The sequence below is a fragment of the Centruroides sculpturatus genome, unplaced genomic scaffold, assembly GCF_000671375.1.
Source record: "Centruroides sculpturatus isolate CEXI.00-Female unplaced genomic scaffold, Cexi_2.0 scaffold885, whole genome shotgun sequence".
Taxonomy (NCBI): domain Eukaryota; kingdom Metazoa; phylum Arthropoda; class Arachnida; order Scorpiones; family Buthidae; genus Centruroides; species Centruroides sculpturatus.
In genome coordinates, this window is record NW_019385111.1 from 104,021 (window position 1) to 115,462 (window position 11,442).

Genomic DNA, 11,442 nt, shown 5'->3' on the forward strand with positions numbered 1-11,442 from the left:
TTCAACTTCCACTACCCAATTCGTGGTTGGTTTATTTTTGTTACCGAATTGAAACTTGATGTTAGATTGTCGATTGAATTCTTCCAAGGTAATGTTATCCTGGATATTCTCGTTCTGTTGGTAGATGCATTCTTGTAATTCATCTCTTGGTATTTCTTTGTCAACTCCGTAGATCACTATCTTCGGTCTTTTTCTTTGGGGTTCTCTCGTCTTCAGGCCTGTTTCTTTCTCTATGACATCCTTTAGCTTTTCTTTTTCACTCTTGGTTGCTACTTCCAATGCAATTCCGCCTTTCTTCAGCTTTCTTACTGCTTGTATACCAATTCCTAATAGTCTTGGGTTTATGCTTTTCTTAAGCTTACTTTTTGTGAGTTCTGGGTCTTCATTTTCTTTTGCTGGGTCCACAAGAAGCACCTCTTTGTGTGGTTTTGTTTGTCTTTTGGTTGCTGCAACTTGAGCATAAGATGGGGTTACTTGGCCACCTTGTATTAAGTATTTATCCAGCTTTTCGTGCAACCCTTCCACTGCCGCTTGCACAGGGTCTTTTCTCCTATCCACTAGTAGCATTATGATCCTGTCAATCTGAGAGCACACAAACTTTACGTGGTCTCCAGCTCCGAGTTTGCATCCTGCGTTTGAGAGCATATAGTTCCGTACTTCTTCGCGGATATTCTCCACCAAACTTATCCTTTCATCCTCGTTTTGAACATCCATGTCACCTTGCGACAACAGCTCGTCGTCTGAAAGTGATAAATGTGGCCGTTTGGCCGTCATAGTCCTCAAAAGGACTGTTTAAGGTCTTAACTTTTCGCAGTAGTCGATTGGTTTCGCCCTTTCGGGCTACTTGCGGGCAGGACCACGTGGAGGTTCGACTCTGCTTCCCCTTGGACTGTTATAAATGCACTAAAAAGAGCTAGACAAATTGTAGGCGAAACGCCGAAAGAGATAGTCAATAGCTAACGAAGCGCAAACAATCAATGGGGCACCCTGCCCAGTAGATAGGGAAAGATTCAGATTCAGATTTATTTATTGGAACATACCAAAGGTACATAGCCGGCGCCGTTAAGACATAGCCGGATGGTAACGTGACAAGGGATACATTACAGCTAAAATGGAATACAAATGAGTAAATATAAATGTAACAGATAACATACGCGACGCGAGTACAAAAGAGTGCAACGTTAAACAGTATGTACAAAAGAACAAAATGGTAAATAGAGTTGTTACAAACTAAAGGTTACATAAACGGTAGATGCAGATACACTGCAATTATATTTACAAGGCAAAAGGTAGCATTAATAATGCATAAATGGTAAAATAGAGAATACAATACAAAATTATAGAAGCGCAAACACAGAAATAACATTGGAGAGGAGATGACAATAATTACAGGAATACAGTATGGTAAAATAGGAACACTACGAGCTAATGGATACATAAAGTGGTAAAATAAAATACAATACTAAAGTTATTTACAAAGCTAGTAACAATATTTACATTGGCGAGGAAATGGCGAGACACTAAGTACGAAGTCTGTGGAATCCAGGAACTGGAGTGTTCCTGAAATAGGAGTTAACAATGTCCAGTAGAACGTTGTAGGAGTCCTTGTGCTTTATAAGACAGTTTAGATTATGTGGAGGCCAGGCGTCATTGTGAGTATCACTGATAATTTTGAGTTGAAGGCGCTCACGTTCAGTCATCGGGCAATGGAGAATGTAGTGTTCACTTCCATCGACGGTGTTGCAGATGAAACAGTTTTGGTTGCTAGCATTTCTGAATCTAGCCAGGTAGGAGTGAAACCTACCGTGGTCAGTGAGAAACTGAGAGATGTTATGGTTGGGGGTGTACCAGCTGCAGGTGAGGAACTCTTTGATGTTAGGAATAAAATTATGGGTTATGGAGTGAGAGTTATTGTTATCCCAGTCTTCCTGCCAGGAGCGAATGAGGTGATTCCATAGGATCCCTTTGATGGAATGGATATTTATTTTGTTGTAAGCAATGGGCAGGTCGAGATTGATGGAGGCTTCCTTAGCAAGAATGTCAGCCCTTTCATTGCCGTGAAGACCCTGGTGGGCACGTGTCCAGTTAAGGTGAAAGAGGCAGGAAGAATTATTGATGATTTCCTGGATGCTACAGGCCAGGGGGTGGGAGTTCCTTGACTGCAAGATGGTGAGAGCTGAGGCACTGTCCGTTGTAATGTTAATCATCTTGTGGTTATGATTGCTGTCGGCCCAAGAGGCAGCCATGAGGATGGCAAACAGCTCGGCTTGGAAGACAGTGCAGTCACCGCCTAGCCTGTATTGACCAACAGTGACCTCCTCACCATTGCTAAAAACTACGAAGCTGCAGCCAACAGAGGTGTTGTTCTTGGAACCATCGGTAAAAATGTGGAAGTCAGCCTGGTCGGTGGTGTCAAATATGATCTTATAGTAGGTAGCAGGGTGCCTAGAGTCCTTAAAGTTAACATTTCTTTCCAGGTTGTCACTGCAGATGGTAGTGTTGCCAGCAGCAATGTCGATGCCCCATTTAATTTGCCAAGTTTTATGGTGTAAGATGATGGTTTTGTCAATGGGGGCTTTCCTGGCAAGGATGTGTAAGGAGGCGTTGGGAGTAGTGCTATAGGCCTTTGTGAGTTGAATGAGGGCTCTCCTTTGGGCTGCCAGAAGCTTGCGTCTAATGTGGACTTTGCTGACAGCTTGCCCCCAGGAGCCGCAGGCATAAGTAGCAATTGGCACAAAGATCTGATTATAAATGGCTTCCATTGCCTCGGCAGCCAGGCCCCAACGCTTTCTGGCCATGCCAGCAAAGGCGTTGAAGATCTTTCCCGTGCGGTCATTAATATAGGATGCAGAGACAAGCGTCCCGTAAAGTCCCATGACTATACTGCCGCACCTGTCTATATGACTTCTCGGCAGTAAAATAACCCAACATAACATAATCACTATAATACACTAATTAAAAAATAGCTAAAACAATAGATTAAACTGGACAATAACAAGTAAATTTAACTTCTAACACGAATCCGTATCCTCTCTAAAAGCATAAGTTGTAAAACGTTAAAAACCTGTAAATAAATATTCCTAATCGAAACAAAACGACGTAAATAATTCGGGTTATCAAAATCAGACTTTAAATAAATACAACGCGATCGTACATGTGCCAAAAGTGGACACTCAAATATAAAATGTTGTAAAGAATCATTAAAACCACATTCACAGATAGAAGTACTAACCAAACCAAAACCAAACAATTTTTCACGAAAATCCCCGTGACCAGTCAACCATTGACTTGTATAAAAATCTGGTGTAACCCACTGTGCCAAAATCCTAGCTCTAATCGACGGAAAGTAAACAAAAGTCTGCCTACCCTTATCCGACATCACCCATCGCTCATTCCAAATTTTTATTAGCTCATCCTTTATCCGTCTCCGTATCTGGGAATCGGTAAGCAGCATACTATCCCGCGGATACACAAATGTCCCCAACACAAAGGCTACCTTAACACGCAATAAATACCTATAATACATATAGGACACCTCTAAATCCAAAGGCAATTCATTAAAAAGGACTTGCAGAGCCGGGGAAGAAACTGTTCTATAAGCCCTTGTGCAAATCAATAGAACAACACGCTGAGCCTTAATCAGAGCTTTCCTCTGAGGGGGCCCCAGCGCGTCGCCCCACACACCAGCGGCATAGGTGACCATAGGTATGAACAGGAGTCTGTACAGGGACTTCAGGGCGGGAAGCCGCAACCCCCACCCCGAACCCAACAGCCCCTGTAACCTACAAAACTGAGTCACAGCTCTTGTAGTGATGTCTTTCACATGATCATGGATACCCAGCCTAGTACTGAAGGTTATCCCCAAGTAACGAACCGAAGAAACAGTCCTAATTGATGCTGTGCCCATTCGCACGCTGGGGGGGCGATCCGGGCTGAGGACACCCCTCAACAGCATTGCCACAGTCTTCTGTGAAGCAATCTGTAACTTTAACTCAGCCAACCAACACCTCAGGCTAAGAAGAATCTCTCCCGCGGATGTCTCAATAGAAGCTCTACTATTCCCCTCAACTAAAACAACCAAGTCGTCCGCATATGCCACGTACCGAACACCCACATTCCGCAAACGTACCAATATATCATTAAAGACAATATTCCAAAATTCTGGACCCAGTACCGATCCCTGAGGGCAACCCTTGCTCACAACCTTACTTACATAAGCATCCCCATGAAAATACCGAACAATCCTATTATTAAAATAATTACTTAATAAATTATATAAATCTTGCGGACAATTCTGTAACCGCAAAGCTTTCAGCACAGCAGGCCACCAGATATTGTCAAAAGCCCCTGAAATATCTAAAAAAAGGCCCAACACGTACTTTTTATCCGAAGTCTGCGTCCACCTTCGCAAAGCACACATCGCATCAGTAGTACACATTCCTGGACGAAAGCCAAACTGATAAGGATCAAGATAATTCGAGAACAAACTATGTAACCTTAATTTAATTAATCTTTCAAAAATTTTACCTATACTCGATAGTAAACAGATTGGCCTATACGATTTTGGATTGCTTCTATCCCTGTCTCGAGCCTTCAACAATATAATTACCTTACCTAACTTCCATCNGGGGAGTGGGCATTTGTGTCACCAGCAAGGATGAAGAAAGCACTGGGGAAGACATTCATACAGTCCTGGATTGCCAGAAGAAAGTCCTCAGTTGAAAAGTCTTTTGGGCAGTAGAAGTTGATAACGATGTATCTCCTCCCACCCATGGATAGTTCAGTGCAGCAGATGAGATCGCTGCTAATGTTCTGGTGGTGCAGAAGGGGTAGATCATCGTTGGGGGTGATTGAGATGGCCCAGGGATAGTTATCAGTGCCTCTCAGAGTAATGCAGGAGGTAGGCAGACAGGCAGGTCTATTCCCAATGCAGTAAGGCTCTTGGCAAAGGATGAAATCATATTGGTCGATGACAGAGGTTAAGATGGAGGTAGAGGCAATGCCTCTGCCCGTATTATATTGCAGGAAACTGATCTTAGTTTTGTGCTGTTGATCCATAGTCGGTACTGTTTATGATATTGGTTTTGATACGTTGATAGATATTGCAAGAGCTATCCTTTGCGTTGTGGTTAGTGTTAGACCTGTTTTCGTGTCTGCAGTTACAGCAGACAGGTGGTTGTTCAAGTTTTGGGCATTCTTTAAAGTTGTGCTCGCCTGAGCAATGACTACAGGTTGGCACAGTCTGGCTACAGGAGTTGGTGGAATGCCCGAATCTGCAGCAACGAAAACACTGCAGAACCGGGCAGAAGTCAGAAATTCTGCACTTGGACCATTCGACGGAGAGTTTTCCCAGCGTCAGCAGCTGTTTTCTTAGGTAAGGAGAGACCTGTATCACCCAGTTGGTATAGTCTTTATGTTTTCTACGCATGCTGAATTTGATCTTAAAGTTTTCACAAAAGTTTTCCTCAGTAAAGGACTCGGCAAGGGCGTCGTTTTGGTTGTAGATTAGAGATGGGAGGTCCTCACGTGGAATGTGTGTAGGAATTGAGTAGATGGCCATGTGAGGTAAGCGTTTCTTGGGCTTTTTAACCAGCAGTTGAGGGATTTCTTTTACTATGTATTGTTCTAGTATCCTGGCATCCTGTGTCCTCTTCACCTCAACAGCCAGGCCACCGCCACCAACATTGCGGATGCGTTCAATCCCAATACGAAGTTGGGATGGTTTGACTTTTCCATATATCAGTTTGCGGATGTTATTGCAGCTCTGTTCGCCTTTTCTATCATAGATCAGGAGTACCTCAGTGCCAGACTTAGGAATTCTGGGGTTGTAGGAGCTGCCAATGGTCTTCCCGGATTTCAGCGCGTCGCAGTAGGATTTACCCGCAGAGTCTCCGTAAACTTTGTGGGAGCACAGCTGTTCTAACCTCTCCTTTGTCTGCAGTTGGTTGTCCAGTATGTGCTTAATGGGACCCTCCTCCATGAGTTCCTCCAGTTTACCCGAAAGTCCTTCAATATGGGTAAGTGGAGTTTCAAGATCAAGACGATCTATGAGGTGGTCAATATGTCCATCAATCTTATCATTTGAGTCGGCAAGTTTGTCTAATTTGGAGTTCACTTCAGCAAACCTTTTATTCAAATCGCTGGTGCAGTCAGAAACTATCTTGGGAATTTGTGTTTCACGTTCTGTGAAGCAAACGTCCAGTCTTTTAAGAATAGTTGGGAGGTCATTGTCGATAAGCTTGTTAAGTTTGAGATGTATTCCCTCCAGCTCAGGTCTAGGCGAGGTTGGAGGGTGAAGAATGGGCATGGGAGGAGTTGGGGCAACATCCAGGAACCCCTGATGCCTCTTAACAGGAGTGTCCTCACAATTCTTAGAGTCAGACATAGTGTGAGAAAGGACGGCGCGGACGCCAATGCGGTCTCCAGAGGTAAATGTTGAAGTATCTTCTTCACCAAAAGTGGATTTGGCTAAATCAATGATTTTTTGAATACTGTCGTTAATATAGTTTTGGTTTTGAATTGAACCAAAGCGCCTGTCTGGTTTCTCAGCGCAGAATCCCTTCACTTCATCCGCAATCTTGTACGCTTCATCCAGGAAAGAAGCAAGGAGTCCGGAAGTCATGATGTCCAGATGCACAGAACACACAATGTACAGTGTAAAAAGTCAACCAATAGGCAGTGTAGAGTCGTGGAAGAGTGCAAAAGGTGCCTTACGGCCAGAGACTCTGTCCCAGCTGGATGGGATCCAACTCAGACAGAGAGAAAGGATTGGTTGACTCAAAAAGTAGTAAAAAGTATACTCACCACCTTAGAGACAACAAATATAGAAGTTTGCAAGTAATCCAAGGTGTGAGATGGTCCAGAGTCGGGTACACCAAAAAAAAAAACCAAAAAGTCAGCAGTGGATGTCCAGAAAAAGTCTCAAACGCACATAATCCAAACGGGTGTAGACGAAGAAGGTCGATTCTTTGTAGTCCTTGGTGGGTATCCAGAGGGAGCACCTTGGGAAAAGATGGAAAGTCTGCGCTGAAGCGTTGCCCTGAAAACTCCAAGAAACCGCAACCACACCAATAGCACTGATGTCAGCAGTCTACTAGGGTCGGGCTGGTATCGGGGGAGGCCAAGCTAGCTTGGCCAGTGGAGACACAGGCTGCTAGCTAGCTTTGATAACCTGCCGCTGTTGTCCCTCAGTGTCAACAAGACACCTGTTGGCACGGGGGGGACCTGGTCTAGTGACCAGGGCTCCCACCAAACGAAACAAAAACAGATGAAGAGGTGTCCAGCTACCCCAACACAGTCTATGTTGGTTAGACACCTGTCGCACTGCGACAGCCCTGGCTAGTGGACGGTAAACAAAAACAGAAGTACAGGTGCACCAGACATAAACACAGCATATCCATTGAGTAATCCTTGGGTAAGCACAACACGTAATCCACACATAAGAAACACACACACTTACGCACTACGCCTGGCACAGCAACACAACACAAACTCAACCGATGAATACAAAATGGCGTCCATCAGGTATCCACAAGGCAGACATCAACAGGCAGCTTGAGAAAGGCAAGATGGCTGATGAAATTATCCAAACTGAAGATGGCTGCTTTACCCAGACTTCCCTGTTGTAGATAGCAACGTTGAGGAAGCCAACATGGCGTCCAGCAAGATGAACACACACCAAGCAAAACTAAGTTCAGCACAGCTAAGTCTAAAACAAGGCCTAGAGACCAGACACCAGCTAAGCCTAAAGCTAGTCCTAGCAGAGCTAGAAACAGCTAAGCCTAAAAATAGGCCTAGCAAACCTAGAACTTAGCTAAGCCTAAAATAACCCTAACCAGCTATACTATACTATGGCACACACTGACCTCAGCCTAAATCTAGGGTTAGAAAAACAACTAAGCTAGACTAACTGCAGTTGAAGAGCTGAGAGAGACACAACCTTCCACTACGAAAGCTACACTCAGAATAGTAGATAGGGACAAGCGTCCCAGAAGTCCCAATTAAAACTGCCGCTCCTGTCACAGACTTATCGGCAGAAATTAATTCAATTAATAACAATATAACCAACTATACATTAACCAATTAAAAATAAACAATAAATAAAAAAATATATAAACAGGACATAAATGCAATATATATAAACCACACTCCCATTAAAATCTCCGCAACTGTATACGCTCTAAAAGCATTAGCCTTAAAACTTTATAAACTTGCCTATAAATACTTTCATTTAAAATTAAACGCTGTAAATAACTAACCCCAGTAAACATATCGCTTAAATAAATACTTTGTCGTCGAATAACTGTCAGCAGTGGACACACGAACATAAAATGATAAAGACTATCAACAACACCACATTCACACTTATCAGAACTAACCAGCCGAAATTTAAAAAGTTTAGCGCGAAAGTCACCATGACCAGATAAAATTTGGCAACTATAAAAATCTGGTTGAACCCAATGTGCCCGTGTTCTCTGTATTACAGAAGGGAAAAAATCCGCAGTCTGTCTCCCTTTCTCAGATGTAATCCATCTAACATTCCATTCCTTATATATCTCTGCTTTAATTAATCTCCTAATCACTGAGTCCGCCTTATTAATACAACCCTCAGGATACGACAATGAACCCAAAGTAAAAGATATTTTAGACCGCAATAAATACCGATAATAAAAAAGACGAATCTCTAAATCTATAGGTAATTCATTTGCTAAAATTTGCAAAGCTAGAGTGGAGGTAGTTCGGTATGCTCTGGTCATAATCAATAAAGCAATCCTTTGTGACTTCAAAAGACGCTGACACAGAGAGGGCCCCAGCGCGTCGCCCCACGCACCAGCGGCATAAACAATAATAGAGACGTACAGTAGCCTATACGGTGTTCGCAGGGCGGGAAGCCGCAACCCCCACCCTGATCCCACTAGACTCTGCAGTCTCCCAAACTGAGCTACAGCTTTATCAGCAATATAATCAATATGGCTAGCAATACTTAGCCTAGTACCTAGCAATATACCCAGGTAACGGACTGTCTTCACAGTCTTAATTATAGCTGTACCCAACCGCACGGTAGGGGGGCGATCCGGGCTGAGAAACCCCCTCATCAACAACATCTCCGTCTTCAACGGAGCAAGTTGTAATTTTAAATTATCTAACCAACCCACAAGCAACCGAAGTACCTCCCCAGCAGTGTTCTCAATTTGAGATCTACTATTTCCCTCTATAAGTACAACTAAATCATCAGCATACGCAATAAAGCGGAATCCCAATGACCGGAGACCAACCAAAACATCATTAAACACCAGATTCCAAAGTTCTGGTCCCAAGACAGAACCTTGCGGACATCCCTTACTAACTAATTTATCATAGTACTCCCCAGCATGAGAATACCTGACTACTCTATGCTCAAAATAATTTTGAATAACCCTAAAAATGTCCATTGGACAATTACGATAACGAAGAACACGCAGCACAGCAGGCCACCAGATGTTATCAAACGCACCTGCAATATCTACAAATAAGCCCAAAACATATTTAGTATTAGCTTCATGTGTCCACTCACGTAACAGCCTCACTGCATCAGTAGTAGATCTACCACCTCTAAAACCGAACTGGCATTGATCCAAATAACCACTAAAAATAGCACGTAATCTAAGTTTAATTAATTGCTCATATAATTTCCCAAGAACTGATAGTAAACAAATAGGTCTATAAGATTTAGCACAACTTTTATCTCAATCTTTCCCTTTCAGCAATATAACTACTTTAGCCAACTTCCACCTATGTGGAAATAACCCTCTAACTAAACAACCATTATACAACCGTAACAACTGATTTTTAATTACAGGGAAAGCCTGTTTAATCATCAAGTAAGTTACTCCATCAAATCCAGGAGCTTTCCGACCTTTAACACCATTAACTACCCTTTCCAACTCTACCATTGTAAAAGGCGCTGATCTCCTATCAGTAACATAACAATTATTCTCTTTTCTAACATTACTCTGCTCTGTAGTGTCTCACTTATACAATCATCGGGAAACAAGACCCTGAACAAACTTGCCACAGACTCTTTCCAATCAATAGGATAATCAGAACCTTTAATAGAACATAACATAGTACTCACAGATAGTTTCTCTCTTACTATTTTATACGGGATACCCCATGTATCTCTATTAGATGTGGCTTCAACAAAATTCCGCCAACTTACAATTTTTTCCTGAATTATTTTCTGCTTATAAATTTGATACAATGACCGATATTCATTTAACTTAATTCCGCGCAACACAAATTCCTTTTCTCGTTGATAATCTCTACGCATACGATATACCCTTTTCTTTAACATCTCTAATTCCAAAGTCCACCACTTCGATTTATAACACCTAGTTCTTTGCTTTTTAGATATCACATACTTTCCAACAGCAAGTGCACTATGTATATTATTACATAGATGAATGATATCACTAACATATGCAATTACAGGTACTGTTTTACGCTGCAAATAATTACTAATTACATTGCGATATTTATCCCAATTAACAAACTTTTTATCTAAATGTACCTCATTTCTCCTATTAGTGGCTACCTGTCCAAAATTAATCTGATAAAAAATAACTGCATGGTCAGATGAAGTAAACTCATGCGTAACTACACAATCATTAAAATGACCCTTTAATCTTGGGGAGTATAAAACGACATCAACAAACGAAGATCCCCTAGTTGACATAAATGTCGGAACTTTATCTTGTGTATTTAAAACCGTATATCCCCAACGACAACTAACAGCCATCAATTCCTCCCCTCTGCCATCTAATATACTACTTCCCCAAACTGGAGATTTAGAATTAGCATCTATACCTATAACAACCATCTGCCCTACCAAAGCAGCCATTATCTGTTCCATCTCATATAAAGACACTGAGATATCACCCTTAGGAGGAAAGTACAAACTAATAACAAATATACTAATTCCATCATTAGCCAACTGTGCCGCAGCACAGGTTCCTGAGGAAAATTGAGTTAATTCCATAATTGACCATGTTTCACTAATCTCAATTAGAGCTGCCCACGGATTTTCAGAAAAAGCCTGAACAACCCTATTATATACCCCAAAGCCCCGTACTCTCCCTTTAAAAATATAAGGTTCTTGTAAAACTAAAATATCAGGACATACCACATCAATATAATTCATTAATTCACCAGGAACAATTTTACTACGTTGACAATTAAGCTGCAAAACTTTTAATTTCAGATCATATTGTCTAACCATAATCAATATTACGTTTATACCTATTAATAGCCATTAAATACATATAACAATTTTTATCCCTGGTAAAATGATCGAATTTCCTACCAACATTTCTACAAGGTACACATATTCTATCTGGCCTATCCAATTTACACTCACGTGAACGATGCCCTTTCTCACCACATCTATAACACATCTCATAATCT

At 41.9% G+C, this 11,442-nt stretch overlaps 1 protein-coding gene across 1 annotated transcript; it reads right to left on the reverse strand.

Annotated features, from left to right (window-relative positions):
- Positions 1-1,520: 1,520 nt before the first annotated feature.
- Positions 1,521-2,936, reverse strand: LOC111634901. Its single transcript, XM_023379735.1, has one exon. It carries the CDS (start codon positions 2,934-2,936, stop codon positions 1,521-1,523), a length of 1,416 nt encoding a protein of 471 aa, XP_023235503.1.
- Positions 2,937-11,442: the final 8,506 nt, after the last annotated feature.